This window comes from Rutilus rutilus (assembly GCF_951802725.1).
Source record: "Rutilus rutilus genome assembly, chromosome: 1".
Lineage (NCBI taxonomy): Eukaryota > Metazoa > Chordata > Actinopteri > Cypriniformes > Leuciscidae > Rutilus > Rutilus rutilus.
In genome coordinates, this window is record NC_140209.1 from 70,598,189 (window position 1) to 70,621,996 (window position 23,808).

The window sequence follows — 23,808 nt, forward strand, 5'->3', positions numbered from 1 at the left end:
TTTCCAAAAATCATAATTGGTCTCGTTAGATTCAGGGCAACATGCCGAGTTGACTGATATCCAATTTTACCATATCGGCCATTTTGACTGTCGGCCATTTTGAATTTTGTGCTAAAATGCTGTATTTTAAGAACACATAAACGGATTGTTACGAAACTTGGTATGGGTCATCAGCACAATGTCCTGAAGGAACGTGAGAAGTTTCGAAACAGCGCCACCTAGTGGTGAATTTTTTTTCCAAATGCTTATAACTTTAAATGCAGTCGACTTATTTTCACGAGAATCATCTAATTAGACTCCTGAAACCTTGCCGAGTCCTACGATACCAAACATGCTAGGTTTTGCCTTACAGGTTGTGTAGCGTTGTGATTTAACGCTTAAAAAACATTTGGCTATATCTTCGATACCGCTTGTCCGATCGAGACGAAACCACCGTCAGAAGTTTGGAAACATAGGTCGATAGTCTTGACGTTAATGCCCAAATGCGAAAATATTGATAGTAAGGGGTAGTAACATTCAATCAAAGTCATGTGTCAGTCATTTTTTACGTGTTTTTTCATATAAATGTCTATAACTCTGAAGTGAATTGAGATATTTTCACCAAAATTGACACACATATGTATGGGCTCACTCTGAGGACACATAAAAATAATTGTGGGACTGAGCCTCTTGGTGGCGCTATAATAGAACAAAACATTAAATTCCCATTGACTTCAATACAGTTTTGTGAAATAAAATGCTATACTAAACAAATGCTTTGGTGTAATATTACGAAACTCAGAATGTGCCTTCAGCTCCATCCCCTGAAGGTGCCCAAAATATTTCAAAACAGCGCCACCTAGTGGTCTAAAGTTATAACAAAATTTCCCAAAAGGCTAATAACTTTTGAATAAATCTGGCTATTGAGATGCCACTGGTATTAATAGATTCCTTGCGTCACGCCGAGAACATAGATACCAAGTTTTCCTTATTTGGCCGAACTTCCTGTCGGCCGTCTTGATTTTCAGTCAAAACCTACTTTTTCGAACTCCTCCTAGACCGTTTGTCCGATTTTCACCAAAATCGAATCGTATCATCTCCAGACCGTGCCGGCTAAATGTTATGGATTTCATGTCGATAGATGAAACCGTTTTCGTATAGCGCAGCAGCCAAGTTGAGGCATGATGCTAAAAGCACTATTCAGGCTTTATCTCTGCAATGCCTTGACATATTGACACCAAACTTTTTATGTGTCATTGTCACTTCACTCTGATCACATCACATCAGTTTTGTAACTGCGCCACCTATTGGTCGAAAGTGATAATCCATTAAATCATATTTTTAATTATTGTTTCTATGATTTTTCAGGCATTTTGCCTAAAATCCTCTTTAAATGTCTTTAATTGCTCATTGTTGCAGTTGGTCTGACACTTTCAGACATCTTGGCATGTCTTGTCGTCTTATTCTGCTTGGCCCCGGTAATGGCTGCTTGCAGCTATATTTTTGTTTAGTTGTCTATTTAGAATCGTGATCTCTATTTTAAACAAAAGAATAAAACTTTGACTTTTCCCTTTCCATCGTTGTTTTTGCCGGGATTCAATAAGAATGTAATAACATTTTGTGACAGTCTCTCTTTAACTGTTACGGCAGCTAGGCGAGAAAGATGAAGAGGTGGATCCAATTGCAGCACTTTAATTTTATTCTAAAAAATTACGATAAAACAGAGAGAGGAACACTGGAAAAAATGTATAGCTTTACACATTGGTAAAGACAATACAGGACAAAGAAATTAATGAAATTGAAGGGGTAACAACAGATACCGATAACGAGAAACTAAATAAGACACCAGTGATTGTAATTAGCATAGAAACAAACTAGACATGAGAACAAAGGATACAAGAACTAAGACAAAGACTGCTGATGATGTAATGATACAACTGTTCAGCAAATTTTACAGTCGAACAAAGTTTTAGATAAGGTGGCTAACTGTAAACAAATAGGTCAAGGGCATCATTTAGCAGCCTCACTGCATATGGGTACAGGCTGTTAGCCAGTCTGGCTTTACTGGCACCAATGGACCTGTACCTTTTCCCTGAGGGCAGCAGGTGGAACAGGTGATGGGCCGGGTGATACCGGTCCCGCAGGATATTGTGCACTCTCTTCAGGCAGCGGGTATCATAGATGGTGCTAATCTCTGGTAGAGTGGTCCCAATGATTTTACCCGCTGTTTTTACCACTCGTTGGAGTGCCTGCTGATGGGCTTTAGTGCAGCTGGAGTACCACACTAAGAAACCATATGTCAAAACACTGCTGATGGCACAGTTGTAAAAGTTGACCATCAGCTGTATTGGAATCCTGACACTCCTCAATTGCCTCAGATAGTAGAGGCGTTGCTGGGCCTTCCCTATCACTGAGGTGATGTTGGTTCCCCAGGACAGGTCCTCTGTCACAGATACTCCCAAGAATTTGAAATGTGACACCCTCTCTACCACCTCGTTTCCAATAGAGAGAGGAGAATGATTGTGTCTGCTTTTGCGGAAGTCCACGATGATCTCCTTGGTCTTTTTTATGTTCAAGAACAAGTTATTAATGACACACCATGACGCTAGATGTTGCACTTCAGTCCGGTAATCCGCCTCGTTGTTGTTGATGAGTCCGAGCACTGTTGTGTCGTCGGCAAATTTAACAATGAGATTGGAACAAAGAGAAGCAGAGCAGTCATGTGTGAAAAGAGTGTAGAGCAAGGGGCTAAGCACACACCCTTGGGGAGCCCCGGTGTTGATTGAAAGGGTGGAGGACAAGTGCTTGCCTACTCTAACACTCTGTGTTCGATTTGTCAAAAAGTCCACAATCCAATTGCACAGCGAGTTGTTAAAGTCAAGGTGGTGCATTTTAGCTCGGAGTTTAAACGGCCGGATTGTATTAAAGGCAGAGCTAAAGTCGACAAAGAGCAGCCTTGCGTAGGTGTTCTTGTGCTCGAGATGTTTCAATAGCGTGTGGAGCACAATGGCGATGGCGTCCTCAGTCGACCGGTTCCGTCTGTACGCAAATTGGTGTGGATCAAGTGATGGTGGTATTGCGCTTTTAATGTGAGTGGTGACCAGCCTCTCGACAGTGTGGCGGCCAGGACAGCTGGAGACTCTGGGGTGGCGGCCAGGACAGCTGGAGACTCTGCCGTGGCGGCCAGGACAGCTGGAGACTCTGGGGTGGTGGCCATGACAGCTAGAAACTCTGGTGTGGCAGCCAGGACAGCTGGATACTCTGCCGTGGCGGCCAGGACAGTGTGGCGGCCAGGACAGCTGGAGACTCTGGGGTGGCGGCCAGGACAGCTGGAGACTCTGCCGTGGCGGCCAGGACAGTGTGGCGGCCAGGACAGCTGGAGACTCTGGTGTGGCGGCCAGGACAGCTGGAGACTCTGCCGTGGCGGCCAGGACAGCTGGAGACTCTGCCGTGGCGGCCAGGACAGTGTGGCGGCCAGGACAGCTGGAGACTCTGGGGTGGCGGCCAGGACAGCTGGAGACTCTGCCGTGGCGGCCAGGACAGTGTGGCGGCCAGGACAGCTGGAGACTCTGGTGTGGCGGCCAGGACAGCTGGAGACTCTGGTGTGGCGGCCAGGACAGCTGGAGACTCTGGTGTGGCGGCCAGGACAGCTGGAGACTCTGGTGTGGTGGCCATGACAGCTGGAGACTCTGGTGTGGCGGCCATGAAGGCTGGTGCAGGTTAGGACAAGGATAAACCCAGCTCCATGGCCCCTGGATCTGGTGACAAATAGCCCCTCCCCATAAAATCTTTTAGGGGTTCTGTATCATCCTTCACCACTCCTACAGTAAAAGGGGAGCCACTCAACATCAGTACATAATCCATATATATTTGTAATGGGTAGTTAATCTCCCCTCCCAGGAGTCATAACTTAATTGGTTTGTTTGTCCTTTAGTGCAATTTTATCAAACGGTACCTGAAATGACAACTCACAAAATTGCTAGACATATTCCTCTGTTGATTTGGTTACTCTGCTTAAGATGCAAGAGTTGGTCAACTGTGCCTATGATGGTTCTGGATCTAAACCATTAAAAACCATTAAAATCTATAGCCGCATTCTGTCTAGCGCAACTTCGTTTCCTTCACAGCGGTGTGCTGTGCGTTAAAAAACAATCTTTACGATAGAATCAGTACGATCTGTGATTGTTGTAATAAGCAGTTTCTACTGTTGCTAAATTGGGGGACGCGTTTGATAATAAAAAGAGCTATTAAAACAACAAAAATCTGCGCAAGAGATGCTGTTGCCAAAACAGTGCACGCTCTGAAACAGATCACAACGAGACAAGCAAATTATACAGGTGAAACTCGAAAAATTTGAATATTGTGCAAAAGTTCATTTATTTCAGTAATTCAGGTTAAAAGGTGAAAATAATATATTATATAGACTCATTACATGCAAAGTGAGATATTCCAAGCCTTTATTTGTTATAATTTTGATGATTATGGCTTACAGCTTATGAAAACCCCAAATTCTAAATCTCAGAAATTTTGAATATTACATGAAATCAATTAAAAAAAAGGATTTTAAATACAGAAATATCGGCCCTCTAAAAAGTATAATCATGCATATGTACTCAGTACTTGTTTTGGGCCCCTTTTGCGTGAATTACTGCCTCAATGTGGCGTGGCATGGATGCTATCAGACTGTGGCACTGCTGAGGTGTTATCAGTGGTGTAGTGGTAAAAAAAGAGGGGGGTAAATTATCAATTGGTGGACCACGACGTGGTCACCCGGTAAGGTGGGCCACTGCCTACCGGTGTATGTGTATCCTGATGACATCGCTATAGGCTATCATTTGATGGTACTACCAAGGGTATCACTGGTTGCTCCCTCATCATAGGTCACACAATCACTATTCAATTCATGCATTAATCTAAGTTTTTGTTAAAGAGACTCAAAAAGGAATAATATGGTTGAAATCTATAAAGTTCACTAAATGACAAACCAGAGAGAACAAAAATATTTAAGAGAGATCGAGAGGGAGGCTTATATCCAGGGCTTCCAATGCAATGCACTTGTGCATAATGATTAGGGATTTGGGATTATTTTCATAGTTGATTAATCTGTTGAATATTTCTTCGATTAATTGATTAGTTGTTTGTTCTATCAGAAAAATGTGGATCAGTGTTTCCCTGTAGAGGGAAAAGTCTTTAACCTGGTGCAGGCCTGATTCCCTCTGAATCTCTTGTACAGTTGGGTTTTGACATGCTCCCTACATTAAACCAGCTGCCTGTAATGAATAAAAAAAATCACCTTTTTTTGCATCGTTTTAATGATTTCCTGTTGCGGCTGCGCCTGCGATCAAGTTTCATTCTCGCGCAGCTTGTTTAGTAACTTCACGAGCGAGTGTTTTCTGCTGCGTGTGTGCGCCGTTCTCTTTGTTCCGTGTGTGTGTGTGTGTCGGCGCGCTACGCTCTCTGCTCCGTGTTTGCGCGCTGCGCGTTCTGCTCAGTCGTTAACGGCCCAAATGCTCGAATCATGTGCCGATCGGCGATCACGCACTGGAAAAGCAAAGTCCGCTCAAATAACGTGAAATTTAGAGGTGGATAAACCCAATGTAGAGGTGGATAAACGCACTTTGGAGGTGGGCAAACGCTATTTCCAAATTTTGGGAGGTGCGTAAACGGCGTTTACGTGCGTTTAGCCTCCACTACATCCCTGGGTGTTATGGAAGACCAGGATGCTTCAATAGCGGCCTTCAGCTCTTCTGCATTGTTCTGTCTCATGTCTCTCATCTTTCTCTTGGCAATGCCCCATAGATTCTCTATGGGGTTAAGGTCAGGTTTGCTGGCCAATCAAGCACAGTAATCCCATGGCCATTGAACCAGGTTTTGGTTCTTTTGGCAGTGTGGGCAGGGGCCAAGTCCTGTTGGAAAATGAAGTCAGCATCTCCATAAAGCTTGTCTGCTGAAGGAAGCATTAAGTGCTCTAAAATGTCCTGGTAGACAGCTGTGTTGACTTAATAAAGCATGGTGTCATATGAATCCTTCAACACGGTTACATTTTTTTTAGCAATTTGAGCTACATTAGCTCTTCTGTGTGATCGGACCAGACAGGTGAGCCTTTGCTCTCCACATGCATCAGTAAGCCTTGGGCACCCATTACCCTGACGATGGTTCACCAGTTGTCCTTCCTTGGCACCACTTTTAGTAGGTACTAACCACAGGACAACCCACAAGACTTGCCATTTTGGAGATGCTCTGACCCAGTCATAGCCATTACTACTACTTTATTTCACTACTTGAAGTAGCATCTCTGACAGAAATTCTCCATGCTCCTGTGTTCAGTTCTCCAATCATAATTAATATTCAATAATTGATATTGAAAATCGTACTCGGTTACTAACGTAACCTCTGTTCTCTCTAGAGAGGGAACGAGTATTGCGTAAGCTAGCTTACGCTGCGGGAAAGTCTCCTTTCTCGAGATACTGAAGCCAAAAATTATCCTTAATTTTTTAAATCTTGTCAACGCAGTGCGGCAGCCTGCAGACCTAGGGCAGGCGAATCGCGTGCCCATTGGCTGCTCTGCGGCAACTGCAGCAGCCTATGGCTGAGCCTTGCGCGTGACGTCACGTCCAATGAGCGCGCTTGGCGCGCTTAATGCGTCACAGCCCGTCATTAGGGGTGTGGCTTAGCGTATATAAGCAAGGTACAGAGGCTGCTTCGCTGGTTTCTGTCGCATGAAGCGAAATGAGCTCGTGGCGAGAGCACGGCGGGTTACGCAATACTCGTTCCCTCTCTAGAGAGAACAGAGGTTACGTCAGTAACCGAGTACGTTCTCTTACGAGAGGTTCTCTCGTATTGCGTAAGCTAGCTTACGCTGTGGGAACACCCTTGTCAACGCCGTGCGCGCGCCCAGCATCCTGAATGAATCCCATGGAGAGCCCAGGGAACGCGAAGCGGAGCTGGGCGGCCAAGATACCACAGTACACAAGCACATATTATGGGGCAGGGAGCGGCACAGCCGGTCCAACTGACACTTCCCACATAGTGCAGCTCAACCAGTAGAGCTAAATCAACAACATAGCCCGCGCACAGACAGTGGGCTGGCTTACGCGAGACTTAGACTGATAACACTTTGGCCTGCAAGGCGGGAACTTCCAGGTTGTAAAACCTAACAAATGTGGAGGGGGAGGCCCAGCCTGCCGCTGCACAAATGTCATGAATGGGAATCCCGTTGGACCACGCCCACGATGAGGCCATGCCTCTGGTGGAGTGCGCTCGAATGCCCAAAGGGCACTGCAGGTTTTTAGATGCGTAAGCAGCTGCGATAGCGTCAACTATCCATCTGGATAGGGTGTGTTTCGAGGTGGCGAGACCCTTGGTGCGCCCACCAAACGAAACAAAGAGCTGCTCTGAACGCCTGAAGGCGGTGGAGCGCGAAATATAGCTTCTCAGCGCCCTAACGGGGCAGAGGAGATTACTATCTGTCTCGCAGCCAGCATTCGGCAGGGCTGAAAGGGAAATGACCTGCGCTCTGAAGGGAGTGCCCAAAAATTTTGGGGACGTACCCATGCCTCGGTCTGAGAATAACTTTAGAGTCATTGGGTCCGAACTCGAGGCACGCAGCGTTAGTGGATAACGCGTAAAGGTCTCCCACACGTTTTACTGAAGACAGTGCTATCAGAAAAACGGTTTTGAGCGTGAGGTATTTCATATCCACAGTTTCTAAGGGTTCAAAGGGATGTGCTTTCAGTGCGTCTAAGACCAGTGAAAGATCCCACATAGGAACCGAAGGGGGTCGCGGGGGGTTCATCCTTCTCGCTCCTCTAAGGAAGCGGATGACGAACTCGTTCCTTCCTAATGCGCGGCCCGGCTCTGAGATAGAGAGCGCTGAAATGGCCGCAACATAGACTTTGAGCGTGGAGGGGGACCTGCCCGCGTCCAGTAGCTCTTGAAGGAAGCACAATACTTGCGAGACCCCACATGTCTGTGGATCGAGCCCTCTGGCAGTGCACCATTTGTTAAACACCGACCATTTGGACGTGTAGAGCCGCCTCGTGGAGGGGGCTCTAGATTGTATGATCGTGTTCATCACCCCTTCTGGTAGATCAGCATGTAATCTTTGAGGCTCCACGCATGCAGAGACCAGCGCTCTGGGTGGGGATGCCAAATCGAGCCGCGGGCTTGAGAGAGAAGGTCTCTCCGCACCGGAATCGGCCAAGGGGCTGAGTCTGCCAATTGTATGAGTTCCGGGAACCAAGCTTGGTTCTCCCAGAACGGGGCTATGAGGAGCACTGTGTGGCGCGCTTTCCTGACTCTCTCGATGACCTGAGGCAGCAGAGAGACCGGGGGAAAAGCATATAGCGGGCCGCTGGGCCATGTCTGGGCCAGCGCGTCCTCGCTCTTTGAAAAGAATACTGGGCAGTGTGCGTTGTCTTTTGACGCAAAGAGGTCGACTTTCGCTCTGCCAAAGCGGCGCCACAGCGACTGGACTGTTTGGGGGTGTAGAGACCACTCCCCAGGGGGAACGTTGTCCCTGGACAGTCTGTCGGGGCCCTCGTTCAGATGGCCAGGCACATGCAATGCTCTCAGAGAGCGCAGAGAGTGCTGAGCCCATACGAGGAGGCGTTCCGTCAGGGCGCAGAGCTTCTTTGATCTGACACCGCCCTGGTGGTTCACATAGGCCACTACTGATGTGTTGTCCGTGCGGACTAGAACATGGTGACCATGGAGGAATGGGAGGAAGTGCATGAGCGCTTTCTCGACCGCGAGCATCTCTAGACAGTTTATGTGTAGGAGATTCTCCTGGTCTGACCAGCGGCCATAGACCGGTCTGCCTTCGAAGAGCGCTCCCCAACCTAGGTTGGACGCGTCTGTTGAGACAACTTTCCGGTGTGAAATCACTCCCATAGTCACTCCAGTGTGATACCATTCGGCTGCTAGCCAGGGCTGCAGGGCTGAGACACAGACCTGAGTCACTCTGATTAGCGAGCCGCCGGTCGCCCAGGCTCGATGGGATACAAGCGCTCTCAGCCAGCGTTGAAGCGGGCGCATGCGCAGTAAACCCAGCTGAAGCACTGCTGCAGCTGAGGCCATATGCCCCAGGATGCGCTGAAATGCTTTCAGGGGAACCCGATTGCCTTCTTTGAAAGATGCAGCGAGGCGCTGGATGCGGCGCGCGCGCTGCTCCGACAATCTGGCTGTCATCGCCACCGAGTCCAGTTCTATTCCGAGAAAGGAAATTGACTGACGGGGCGCTTTTTGACCGCTAGACCCAGGCTTTCCAGATGGCTGAGAAGCGCTGTTCTGTGAGACACAAGTTCTGTCTCTGACTGCGCTATAACGAGCCAGTCATCCAGATAGTTCAGAATTCGCATTCCCTGACTCCTCAGGGGAGCGAGAGCCGTGTCCATGCATTTCGTGAATGTACAGGGTGCTAAAGACAGGCCGAACGGCAGGACTGTGTATTGATAAGCTCGACCGTCGAAGGCGAATCTCAAGAATGGCCTGTGACGGGGGGTTATCTGGATCTGGAAATACGCGTCTTTCAGATCGAGAGAGATAAACCAGTCTCCTGGGCGGATCTGCGCAAGGATCTGTCTGGTTGTAATCATCTTGAACGGCCGTCTCATGAGAGCCTTGTTCAGATGTCTCAGATCTAAAATAGGTCTTAATGCTCCGTCCTTCTTGGGAATGAGGAAGTAACGGCTGTAAAAGCCTGACTCGCTCAAGGAAGGATGAACCTGTTCTATGGCCCCTTTTCGCAGCAGCTTCGCTATTTCTGCTTGAAGCAGATGCGCTGTTTCCAAACTCACTTTCGTTTCCGTCTGCGCTAGAAAGCGCGGAGGGCGACGAGCAAATTGGAGCGAATAGCCGTGTCTTATGGTGTTGAGCACCCATTCTGACGCGCCCTGAATAGCCTCCCATGCTTTTGCATGCATGGCTAGGGGTCGAATGGTCTCTGGGTTCAGATCGCCGCGTTGCGCGGGATGGGGAACCTGTATCAGAGAGGATGGGGCGGCGCGCGCGCCGCCGATGCTCGGACACGAGGGCAGAAGAACAAGGCTGGCCGACTGTGCAGATTTTAGTAGCTCGATCTCGGACGATGGAGCGTGAACTGCTGTCAAATATCCCAGGCGCGAGAGCGGCGTGGGGATTATGGTGTCTGAAAGTGGGTGCGCGTGCTCGTGAGCTGACGCGGGATTTGCACTTATGAGGCGGCCAATGTTTGGGAGCTTTATGAGGTTTGCAACCTGTCTGGCAGAGCGGGTAGTGGGCAGGTGTGAGCACAAAGCTGTGGGCACATTTTCTACACTTAATGCTCGAGCGGAATGTTTCCGCTTTAAGAGATAGCGCTCTGGACGCGTTGCCATGGGAACCTTGTCTGTGTGAGGCAGTGAGCACACGGGAGTGGGCACTTTTTCTACACTTAATGTCCCTGCGGCTTGAGCCGTAGCAACTTGAGGTAACTGAGTGACAGAGCGAGCAGCGAGTAGGTGTGAGCACGGAAGTGTGGGCACATTTACTACATTTAGTACTCGAGCGGTGTGTGGCCGCTTTATGAGAGAGCGCTCTGAGCGCGTTGCCATAGGGATTGTACTTGTGTGAAGCAGTGAGCACATGGGTGTGGGCACATTTTCTACACTTAAAGCACTTATACTCTTTTTGAGATTTATATGGGTCGCCGTGAAAAGGCGTTTGTGTGCAGGCGAGCGAGTGTTAATACTGGCTCGTTGGCTGCGGTGTGTGCTGCTGCAGTAGCCTGAACATAGGGGACTGACAGAGCTGTGCGTTTTGATGGCGGTCCGGCCGTAGCGGGACTCAACCATCTTTTCCTCCTTGCGGATGCTAGGAGGACTTCGCGGGCTCGGGCTTCAACGCGATCTTGGGCCGCGGGCCCCGGGGGGGCGGCGGTCTGTGACGGCTGGTCGAGCGCGACCTAGGGCGACTGCCCTGGCGTCGCTGCGAAGCGCTGGGAGGCCGGGAAGAGCGCTGATTAGAGCTGCGCACAGGAGGCTGAGTTTGAGGGCGGCCTGTGGCTGGGCTCGATCGGCGGGGCAGGAAGAGGTTCATCGCCTGCGACGCCTTCTGTACTTCAGAGAAACGATCCACAATTCCGCTGACCGCAGGGCCAAAGAGGCCGGTGGGCGAGAGTGGTGCGTTCAGAAATACAGCGCGCTCTGACTCACTCATATCCGCGAGCGTCGACCATAGATGTCTGTCGATGACGGTGAGCGCGGCCAAGATCCGTAGCGCTGCGCAGATCCGTTAAGGCAGATTGATCCGAGCCCTTCTCGTCCAGTTCACGGAGGAGGTCGGCTTGAAGGATCTGAAGAATGGCCATTGAGTGCAGGGCGGAAGCAGCCTGGCCGGAGGCGGCGAAAGCGCGGCCGGCGAGAGCTGAGGTGGTCCTGCAGGCTTTAGACGGCAGGACAGACTTTGAGCGCCATCTAGCAGACGGCGGGCAAAGGTGCGTTGCCACAGCTTCCTCAACGGCGGGGATACCGTTATAGCCGTTCTCGGCGGCCCCGTCCACTTGGGAGAGAGCCGAGGAGACTGGCGAGCGGAGTCTGGCGGAGAACGGCGCGTTCCAGGATTTTGAGAGCTCAGCGTGGAGCTCAGGCAGGAAGGGTGCTGACCTAGAGGCAGGCGCAGGGCGGCGGCTAGGTAGAAAGCATCCGTCAAGGCGATTGGGCGCCGGCTCCTTGGGTGGGGACCAATCCAGTCCCATTCTCTCGACCGCTTGAGTGAGGAGGCGGAGAAGCTCCGCGTCGACACTAGCGCGGGATCTGGCAGACTCCAAAGTCGAGGGGGCGGAGCGGTGAGAGGCCGACCACTCCTCGCTGTCAGACGCGAGCAGAGAGCAGCTGTCAGCGGCATCATCTGCATCATCCCCCAGAACGACGGCAGTGCGGGCAGAGGCCGGCCGCTGCGCGTCGGTGAAGGGTGGGGGGGAAGGAGAGAGCGAGGCTCGCGGGAGAGGTTCCGGCGAGCGCTCAGCTGTAGCGTCCAGTTCCGGCGGCCTTTGGGAGCGACGTTTCTTCTTACGTGGCCCGGAAGAAGTGGCCGGAGAAGGCGGAGGTTCTTCAAATTTAGCGAGTCGAGCCCGTAGGGTCGACATCGGTAATTCCTCACACTGTTCGCAGCCGCCCTCGGAGAGAGCGCGGGCTGCGTGGTCGAAGCCCAGGCAGAGAGCGCACACCACGTGGCGGTCTCCGTCGCTGAGCGCGGCTCTGCACGAGCCACAGGATGAGCGAGGCATTTGCACCAACGCCTCGCGCTCTTTTAGATGCAAGTGTGTCGCGGCGGACACACAAAACACACAACACAGAGCAAGAAAGGATATGTATGCCGGATGGCGCAGCAGGCAGGGAAGGCTGAAGGCGGCGAAGCGGCCGGCGTCCTCAGGCTGAAATCCTCGGCGTGCTGGTCGCTTGATTCGACGGCGGCTTCCTCAGAGATGCGATGCGAAGAGCTTCGCTGAAGAGACAGAAATCAGCGAAGCAGCGTATATGCTTATATACGCTAAGCCACACCCCTAATGACGGGCTGTGACGCATTAAGCGCGCCAAGCGCGCTCATTGGACGTGACGTCACGCGCAAGGCTCAGCCATAGGCTGCTGCAGTTGCCGCAGAGCAGCCAATGGGCACGCGATTCGCCTGCCCTAGGTCTGCAGGCTGCCGCACTGCGTTGACAAGATTTAAAAGCTAGCTTACGCAATACGAGAGAACCTCTCGTAAGAGAACTATAATTTTCATACTTTGTTTATGATTTCTGTTTATGGTTATGACTATTTATGAATCTATAGCATGTACTTTGTTCATATAGATGTGATTCATTAGCGATAAACAGTTAAATAAATTAATGCAACTTTTTGTGTTTTCCCGCCTTGTTATACATTTATTTAATGATGAAATACAAAATACAGATGAAAGTATTGTTGACTGCTTCAAAATGTCTCTGTTTTAATAATGTCATTTCTATTCTTCAAGGTCTTCAATGTAAAGGTGTCTACATTTGTCCTGTGAATGATCTTTAGAAGCCATTAAACAATGGGCAAGTATAATGTTGTTTTACAGCACTTACCAGCCATTGTTTTAAAGTAAAATATCTCACCTTGAGCTATTTTTTGGTTTGCAGAAAAGCCAGAGGATCCTCCACTGGAGACATTGGATACTTTTCCAAATAAAAGTATTGACACAAGAGCCGATGTCAATGAAGAGAATAACAAGGAAGAAGATTCTGTACTTGTGGTAACAACAAAGAGAGATTCCAAACCACGACCTTTTGAAATGAAAGGTGCTGATTTTACATATGTTAAGAACAGTGTACTCTTACCAGAATCAGGGGTTAGTGATTTTATTAGTCCATGTCATGAGTACAAGTCATTTGCCACTGCTGCAACACTGGACCGTCAAAGACTACAGGCCAAGTTCGCAAACGAAGTGCTGAAGTTTGCTACTGGTTGTATGAATGTTCGTACAAATGGCACAATACATTTTGGTGTCATGGACAGTAGAGGTGACACTGGTTATGTACATGGTGAAATCATTGGTGTTCCTGTCAAGGAAAAAGATGTATACTATGATTCATTAGATCACATTGAGAGGAGTTTCTCTAAGAATAGCGAATTTGTACGACTATGTATTGGTGAACCTCAGTTTGTTAAAGTAGTTGGTTCAAACAGCAATGTGGAAGACTATGTTGTGGAGGTTGATATTAAGCCAGCAGTCAGCATAGTGAAAAATAAGGTCTTCTCTGTTAGGTTGCCAAATTTTAATGAGACTGCAAACAAAGTTCAGTTTGAGAAGAAAACCGCTTATCGGAGAGTAGGTTCTAAAACTGAACCAGTGGATGACCTGAATGAGTTCTACGAACAGAAAAATTTTAGGGATGCTCAGAGAGAAGAGGCAGAGAAAACTCATAATTTCACAGCACCAAAACTGTGCCAGAACCTGGGAAAAAAGCTCAAAATGCTCATAACAGGTGGAAAGAAAACAATGGACAAGGAAAAATGGCACATACTTGTCACCAATCGATTTCAGGAGAAGGATCTGCAACACATTGATTTTTTGCTGAACATGAACATCTTCTGTGTGTTTGACTTTGATCCAGATTCCAATGTGTCTGGGTTATGCCATGAATACAATAAGCACCATGTAGTGAACCGCCATTTCATGCAGAACTACAAAATTCCCAGCAGCTTGAGCATCCGAGACTTCGAGAGTCATCTGCGTCTGTTTGATCAAACCAGCTGGATATTTTGCAATGGGCAAATTATAAAGGCAATGAGCCTCCCTGTGATGAGAAGACCTGGGTCAAAACAAAAAGAACCCTTCTAAAAGATTGTGTGTCGTTGATCTGCAAAGATATCTTGCCAAAAGGAACCTTTCAAGTGATCTTCCTTCTTACTTCCCCTGTTGACACACCATTCCTAAACACGTTCTATGAGTTCTTCACTGACATGGAAGGACATGAGGACATTATCTGCCTTGCTGAATCAGAGGATAATTTCAAGGACTGGGAGAGGTTTGCTTTAGGATCTTGTGACATGGAAATAGTAAACAGTTCAAGTGTTGTTGGGATGACAATAAGTCAGGTAAATGCAACCCTCCAACAGGTCCAGCCTACCACTACACGGGTCACCAAACGATTACCAATCTGTGCCAAAGGGGAGTGTTTCCTTGAGACTCGAGAGGAGGAAACAAGATGTTCATTGGAGATTCTGAGTCTAAACCACTGTGAAGAAACTAGTCCTGATGTCATGGAATCTGAAAAGGAGAAGATTGAGCAGCAGTTTTACCATGGAGGAAAAGTAACTTGGATGAATCTCTGGCTTGCGGATAAAAAAATCATTGGGGAGGTTATTCAAAGAGATGCTTACAATGAAGTCAACAATATGGTGAAAGACTGTCTTTGTTGGAGTGTGGATCGGGCACCCATCAGCTGCATCAACATATACCATCATCCTGGCAGTGGTGGCAGTACAGTGACAAGGCAGGTACTATGGAATAACAGAAGGGATCTAAGGTGTGCAGTTGTAAATCATTCAAAATCTGCATCGGTTGTTTCAGAAGATGCCGCTTGGCTTCGGGAATACGAAGAAAAAGATCCCCAAAAATGCCTCCCTGTTCTCCTGCTGTTTGAAGACTGTGATCAAGAGTATTTAGAAGATGTAAAGAATGAATTGGAAGTGGCTGTCAATACCAAGAAAATAGCACGTGGAACTCTCTGCTTCATTCTGCTAAGTTGTAGGCGATCGCACAATCCAGAGAAGATGTGCAAGGAATCACCTCAACAGAATGTTTCTATTACTCATAAACTTTCAGAGACCGAAAAAAAGCAGTTTTCCAAAAAACGACAAAGTCTTGAAAAGCAGTTCAAGCCAGAATTCATTCTAACATTTGTCCTGATGAGTGAGGAATTCGAGAGCCAATATTTGAAGAAGTTTGTCAAGCATTTACTGCAAGACATTGACCACAAGTCTGTGGTTACTAAGCTTGTTCTGTATGTGGCATTGCTCAACACTTATGTGCAGAACTCATTCATCTCTCAGTCACATTGCGAAGCTCTCTTGCCTCTGTCCATCCATGTGGATAGGTTTCGACAACATGCCTTTGAGACTTCTCTAAGTGAGCAAGCTAAATTGGTCTTGATACACTTGAGGGATGAAAACACCTACATTAACTCCGTCAGAATCATTCATCCACTGGTTGCAAAGGAAATCCTCCAACAATTTCTGGGTGACAAACAACAACAAAGTGATCTTGCTTTGGATCTTCTCAACAACGATGTGCTCTTTGAGCACAGGTTTGGTAAAGATCAGTACATGAAGTTCTTGCGAGATCTGTTCATGACACGCCACAGGATCAGCAAAGGTGATAAATTTGACAGCTTTTTCTCTCCCCTAATTGAGCATGTGAGAGAGAAAGAGTGTCCAGATAAAGCCATTGAGCTTCTAAAAGCGGCTTACAAGCGTTTTAATGAGGATGCATTTTTTGCTCAGCAACTGGCTCGACTCAATTACAAACATGACAGATTTGAAGAAGCAGAAAAGTGGGCAAAAACTGCAGTAGAAAAAAGGCCAACGAATTCCTACATTCTTGATACCAGAGGTCAGGTGTACAGGCAGTGGTTCACAGCTAAATGTAAAGCCATGGAGCAGGATGAAAAAACACCTGAAAACACAGTAGATGCTTTGGAAACGGCACTAAAAGCCATTGAATGTTTCCAGGAATGCAAGAATGCAGCAGTTGAGGACAATGAGACCATGAACAATGCTGGATTTGTTGGATTAGTAGAGGTAGGATGTGCATTGCTGAATCTAATGCGCACTCTTCATGTGTTCTCAAGAAGAAAGTCTTCAGAATTAATTAAATACCTCCTTACAGATTACATTCCTGTTGAGATAGAAGAACCATGGGAACATTATCATTGGAAGCTGAAAAACCTCCAAAAAATAATGCTGGAAGCACTGGAATGGATTTCGGAAGACTTGAGTTACTTCCAGACTGACCTGAAAACCGATGAGGAGAAGACATCTGACACTGTTGAGAGGACCATAAAGCATCCCATGCACTGGCTGGTGAATAAGTCTTTTGCTTATGGCAAATACTTCAGTGGTGCTTCTCTTATTACAGATCAAAACCAAGGGTACTTAAGTCCTCTCATGAAACGCATGTTGATTTATTATCATGGTGGGGGAAACATTACAACAATTTTTTCCCTCCTAACAAACCAGAAAGATGGTAACCCTGTGAGTGTTCTGGAGCAAATTATTTCACTTTACCCAAGCAATCCTATGAGGGCACAAATGCTGCCAGCAGACCTTGTCAAGTACATAGCATCCCACTTTGCTTTAAGTTGCCTCTCAACTCAGTCTTCTAAGCTGGCTGCATTTCAGGATCTGCAAAGACTGAGTCGCCAATTTCCTAAAGAGAAACTAAGATGCTTGCCAAGTGCTCTTTTCTTACTTGTCTTGCTTTTCTGGCCAGAAGAGCATGACACAGAAGTGGAGAAAGAAGACAAGTATGAAACTGTTCTCTCTGCTGTTGAATATCTCCAGAGAAACTACAACAAGAAACTGAAGGACATCCCTCCAAGGAAAAAGAGGATCTACACTCATTTCTTCCTGAGCAATGGAACTGGATTTGAAAAGTTTGTCCACAAGAGCAAGGTTGAAACAATCACAAAACTGCTGTCTGTTTCAGAAAAACGCCTGAAATGGTTTAGTGGAGAGGTATGGAAAATGCCAGAAATCTCTAAATTGCTGAGATGTGTCACAGGCTGGACGGAGGATGAGAAGGTTTTTTTAGAGGGTCCCAAAGGAATGAAATTTCATATCCCAGCTCTCAAGTCATCCTCAGTACCCCATAACAATGAGAATGTCACATTTTACCTGGGCTTCACTTTTAAAGGACCTGTTGCATACAACATTACCGTACAAACATAGACAAACGTATGTACATTTGGGATAGACAAGGCAGATGGCCCAATATCTGTCTTTAGGTGCAAATTACATTTAACCCCCTGGGGTCGGCGGTATCGCCGGTGATACCAGCTCGCGTTTTTCCTTATCAGTGCAAAAGAGACTCTAAATACTCTGTTGACTTTGATCTTCCATACACGTTTCATACATCAATCGATCCTGTTAAGTGTGTATTCTTTTTTTTGTATACTCACAATAAAAACAAAGTGTTGTGCTTTTTGCCAAATAAAGAAAAATAAACATGATGCGAGTTCTGCTTTCTCTCTGGCAGTGTAGTCCATTCTGAAACGCGTCTGAAAATGAACTATAACTCAGCGAATTCTCAGTCAAACAGGCATACAAACACACAGGCATGACGCTTGAATTCTCTTCTTTTAAATGAAGTAATTTTTATAAAAAAACAAATATTCACAGTTTATGTAATATGTATGAAAAGAGAGAGATGTCAGTCGTTCTTATCTCAGCTCATTATGTTTTAATGTGACCCAGCCCACGGAGAGCACGCACTATTCAAACGCAAATGATTTTAGGCGATCCACGCAAACCTGTGAAACGCCCACATCAGCTGGATAACACACACCGCGAGTTCGCTTTCAGACTCATGTACTTTACGACGCTGTGAGGAATAATACTATCTTGATAATAATCCTGGAAAATTTACCTCAGAAGTTCTGGAAGTTTCATTTCGAGGAGCAAAGGGATCCAGCTGAGGAATAGGTCAGTTCTATATCTGCTTTGTTCTAATCGCAAGTGTCTGTACACGCAAAAGACTGTTTTATGAATCGCGTTTCTGAGTGTGAATGAATGAACGCACAGATGCGCGCTGTTGTGGAGCTACTACAGCTGGCAAAAATACTGTTTAAAAATGAATCACGTTTTTTTGTGTGAATGAATGAACAGCTTTTAGCAAACTCTATTGCTATACTGAGATGGGTAAAAATCGACTACAAAATCGGATAGATTATAAAGTTTTTACTGTAAAATACTGCCACATCAAATAAGCTTATAATGTTGCTATTTCTGCTCATATGAATTGAATTACGTATGATAAAATGTATACTTTAGTTTTTACAAAGAAAGATTACACTGGAAATATTTTTACAATTTTAATTGTTGTTGTAATTGTATAACCTTTTTAATAAAATAGCAACAACAACAAAAAAAAATTATAATATAATGTGTGTGTGTATATATATATATATATATATATATATATATATATATATACTCCAGGATAGATGTAAACAAAATCTTAAAAGGTCAATATAAGCCTTCTCTTTAAATCATTTTATTATGCTTTATTAGTGACACATTTGGGTAGAGAATATATTCCAAATCTGAAAATACAGTATAAGAACAATTAACTGCACAATTACTAGAAATGTTTACCTTGGATATTATACAATTTGCAAGCACAATTTGTGGAAATAACAACAACAACTGTGAACCAATTATATATAGGCCTATATATATATATATATATATATATATATATATATATATATATATATTGTCCTTGCATTCTTTCTTGTGGCTCAGTCACACACCTGAATGAAAGGCTCATTAAGTATGCAGCCTCATTGTGCGGGCCCCATTGTCTCCTCAGGTGTGAATCACGCCCACTCGCATATTGCCTTTCCAAACAAAAAGTGTCGTGCAAAATTTAAATCAATGTATTGTTTTATGTGATTGATTAGGCAGGATGATTTTCACATCATTTTGAAGAAAAAACTTTAGACGACTAAATGCATTATTCAGAAGTCTTATGGACACGTATATAGTATGTGTTTTGTGGCCTTATTTCAGAAATGTTCATTTTTAGTTTTTTCAATAACCATGCATAAACATTATTTTCTCAAAAATACAAACATGTACATACATGTTGCTCACATATTATGGTAGCCCTGTTTGTGCTAAACAGAGTGTAATTATACCTTTGTCATTAACATGTTTATAAGCAACTGAAAAAAGCACAAATGTAAGGGCATGTCAGAACATCTCAAGGACCCCAAAAACACCTTAGGCCCCCAGAGGGTTAAGGTGGAGAAGATGTTTAAGTCCTATGTAGCTGAAAAGCCATTTTCCCTGGTATATTAAAATCAGCACTGTACATTGGTTGTGAGAAATAGTTTGTTATTCTATTCAGTGTAATTTGTAACTTGATATATTTTGTGTACAATTAACTGTATTTCCCTCACAGATGTCATAAATGCATATAGATTTACTGAGATATACTGAGATTGTATTTCAAAGTAAAACTTTAAACACAAGATGTTGTCTGTATGTAGACACTGCAAATGATTTATTGTAGCTCTTTTTTGATATCAGGAATTGATTCTGGGATTTTTTGTTTCTACATTTATTTAAGATCTTTGTGTATCTCATGAATGATGGTTCTTTGTATAAGAATAAATTATTTTAAATGTAAAAGTCCAGGAAGTGTTGCATGCCTTAAATGTTAAAGGGATTGTGGTAGAAATGTTTTATGTAATGGCCTCAAAAGTGGTCAAAAAGGTATTTTCAACATAAAATGTAAACAAAACAAAAAATAATGCAGACTAAGGATCAGGTCAGAGACCATGTATACTTACCCAAAAAGAGCTTAACACAGTAGAACTACCAGACATATGATTAGATCATAACAAACCAAACACCAGAAAAAAATCACAGTGAAGAAGACTTGAGTGACACTGATTTTCACTCAACTGTAAGATTTAAATGTACATGTATCTTTCTGTTCAGGGAGACTCACTTGGTTGTTGTGACCAGTGATCTCCCGGCCGTGAATAAAACTTCATTCTTGCAAAGAGCAACTTGGGAGTCGTGTCAGGTATATGCTGCGCTGCTGAGGAATAGAAGTACTAATGTTCCTACGCTCAAAAGACCAAAGCAGAGACAGTGATAGTATAGAGAAGCCCTCGGGGTGAGGCTGTTATACTCTCAGTTAGTATTAATTATCCTGTGTCGGACCAGCGGACACCTGAAAAGGACGGTGAGAGTGTATAGATGCTAAAGACCTGTGTGCTCATGTGTGATTGAGGTAGTGATAGTAGCTTCTTATCAGGACGCCGTCACCATACTTCAGGGGAATATTGTATTATATAGTAAGCATTCAGGGAATTACCTCAAGGTACTGTAGTATATTATATTATTTTATTATATTAACAACTGGAAGTTGTTTGAATTGTCCGTGTTAAAGAAGTCAGATTTAGTTGGTTGTATTCTTATTGAGGTTTTCCACAACAGTTTTGGTGAGCCTAGCCAGGAGCCTGAGGATCTCCTCCCTTTATCGGCGGGAAAGGGACGTTTTTTCTCCCTTTCTTATCATTGATTTAAAATCCCAAGAGGAGAAATTTTCCTCCCATTTCAAATTGACCAAATGTCATGAACTTGATCTTTCTCCTTTTTCTCTCTCTCACACGCTCACGCACACCCACTCGCTCTCTCAGCTGATCCGTATAGCAGTCAGCGTTCACGCTGATCTTCTCCACACCTGTTTTCTCTTTCCTCCTGATTTTGCCTGCTACTTCTAGCTACCTTTCTCCCTGTTTCAGTGCCAGATTATTGTTGCTATTCTATCCTGCTGCCCGTGGCCTTCGACTACTCCTCAACCTGACGTCCAGCAACTACTGGTCCAGAACTGAGTTTCCCTCGCTGATCGCTGCTATCCAGCCCAGGGACTCCTGCTGTTTCCGTTTCATTAAGCCAAGTCAGGAATATTTCTGTTAACCAGTTCTGCGCCTGTCTGGCGGCTGACTGCCTTTGTTCTCTTTTCATTAAAACTCTGCTTGGGTCCTCTGTTCATCCTGACAGAATAATCTGGCCATCATGGACCCAGCGAAGGAGGCATCTTTCCATTCAGCGACCATTTCGCCTGGATCCGCCGTCCTCCCAGAAGACTCACAGTATCCCCGAACCCAGGATCAATAATCCACCTTGTTATGCCGGTGAGCCCACCGAATGTCGCTCTTTGTTAACACAATGTGAGTTTGTGTTTTCTCTTCAGCCCATCACCTACGCTGAGGATCGCGCCAGAGTTGCTTTTGTGGTTTCCTTGCTAACCGGATGGGCACGTGAGTGGGGAACGGCCATCTGGGATTCGCGGGCGGACTGCTGCGACCAATATGTACTGTTTAAGGAGGAGATGATCAGGTTGTTCGACCATTTGGTCTATGGTCGTGAAGCTTCACGCCTACTTGCTGTGCTGCGTCAGGGGAAGCAGACTGTTGCTGACTTCTCCATTGAATTCCGCACTCTGGCTACTACATGCAGCTGGAACGAACCGACTTTAGTCGCACGTTTCCTCGAAGGGCTGAATGCGGATCTCAAGGATGAGATTTTCTCCTGCGAACCTCCAGCCCATCTGGATCAACTGATCGAATTGGCCATTCGCCTTGATAAATGTTTTGAACTGCGACGTCGCGCTCGGGGCATGATGACCGAGCAGCAAACAACCCCACCCACTGTTACTTCTTCTCCAATAAGTGGTCTGGAATCAGAGCCCATGCAGCTGGGGGGTATTGTTTAATATTGGTATAATATTGTATATGCTTAATATCTTCATTTTCGTTTACCTAGATGACATACTAATTTTTTCACCCTCTCTCCAGGTGCACGTTTGGCGCGTTCTTCAACGTCTCTTAGAGAATCACCTTTTCGTTAAAGAGGAGAAATGTACCTTCCATGCCCAGTCTGTTACGTTCCTTTGTTCGGTCGTGTCGGCAGAAGGGATCAGTATGGACCCTGCTAAAGTACAAGTCTTGTCAAGACTTGTCTAGGCGTGGGGGCGGTTCTTTCACAACGCTCTTCGTCCGACGATAAGATTCATCCTTGCGCGTTCTTCTTTCATCGACTTTCGCCCTCAGAACGCAATTATGATGTGGGGAACAGCAAACTGCTGGCTATCCGCTTGGCCTTGGGGGAGTGGCGTCAGTGGTTAGAAGGGGCGTCCGTTCCGTTCATAGTTTGGACTGACCATAGAAATCTCGAGTATATTTGATCAGCCAAAAGGTTGAATGCTCAGGCACGCTGGGCGCTTTTCTTTGGTCGTTTCAATTTCACCATTTCATACAGACCCGGTTCTAAGAACGTTAAACCTGACACCCTCTCACGTCAGTTTGGCTCATTAGACGGCGCTTCGACAAAAGAGGAGATTTTACGTCGAGGTTGTGTGGTTGGAGAGACTGTCTGGGGAGTCGAGTGACTAGTCAAACGATCTCTTACTCGTATTACAACACCACGACGCTGTCCTAAGGAGCTATTATTTGTCCCCGAGTCTGTGCGTCCAGCCGTCCTCCAGTGGGGTCATTCCTCTAAATTGGTTGCTCATCCCGGAGTAAGGGGCACTCTTGCCACCATCCGCCAAAGATTTTGGTGGCCTACAAGAGAACGTGATATCCGTCATTTCGTTGCATCCTGTTCTGTCTGCGCTCAGACCAAGTCTAGTAACTCTCCACCTGCTGGTCTTCTCAGACCTCTTCCTATTCTGTCTCGTCCGTGGTCTCACATCGCCCTAGATTTTGTTACAGCGTCGGCTGGGAATACTATAATCCTGACTGTCGTCGATCGTTTCTCTAAAGCAGTTCACTTTATTCCGCTTCCTAAGCTCACTTCCGCCAAAGAAACGGCTCAGACTGTGTTCGATCATGTTTTTAAATTCCATGGGCTCCCCTCTGATGTTGTTTCGGATAGGGGGCCCCAATTTGCCTCTCAGTTTTGGAGGGAATTCTGTCAACTGATTGCAGCATCCGCCAGTCTGTCATCAGGATTCCACCCACAAACCAATGGTCAAGCCGAATGGGCCAATCAAATTCTGGGTCATATGCTCCGTAGTCTGGCATTCCAGAATCTCGCATCCTGGTCCAAACAGTTACCTTGGGCAGAGTATGCGCATAATTCTCTACCATCTTCCGCTACAGGGCTATCCCCGTTTCACTGTTGACTTGGTTACCAGCCTCCCCTATTCCCATCTCAGAATTCCGAGTCCTCCGTTCCTTCGGCACAAGCGTTTATCCAACCCAATGTAAGATCTGCTCTTTGTCGCTCCAGAGCACGTACACGACTAGCTGTCAACTGACGTCGCGTCAAGGCCCCTAGATGTTTGCGGCCAGAAGGTGTGGCTTTCCACCCCCGTTTAGCACCCCGTTTTATCGGACCCTTTCGCATCGTTAAGGTTCTTAGTCCGGTTACTGTGAAACTCAAGTTTTCTCGCGATCTACGACGGGTTCACCCTGTATTTCATGTATCATGCATCAAACCCGTGATTCGGATGGCCTCCCGTCCCTCCCGTCCCCTCCCCTCCTCCCCTCCTCCCATTCTTGTCGAAGTTTATAAAGTCTGTTTATAAAGTCTGGAGACT

At 46.1% G+C, this 23,808-nt stretch overlaps 1 protein-coding gene across 1 annotated transcript in view; it reads left to right on the forward strand.

Moving 5' to 3' along the window:
* The window catches only part of LOC311296815 (sterile alpha motif domain-containing protein 9-like), a 29,219-nt gene extending 10,760 nt beyond the window's left edge, over nucleotides 1–18,459 (forward strand). Inside the window, 3 exon segments of the mRNA XM_084418736.1 lie at nucleotides 12,955–13,018; nucleotides 13,103–14,233; nucleotides 14,236–18,459. Coding sequence (XP_084274862.1) covers nucleotides 13,015–13,018; nucleotides 13,103–14,233; nucleotides 14,236–17,414 — 4,314 coding nt within the window. The 5' untranslated portion in view covers nucleotides 12,955–13,014 and the 3' untranslated portion in view covers nucleotides 17,415–18,459.
* Nucleotides 18,460–23,808: the final 5,349 nt, after the last annotated feature.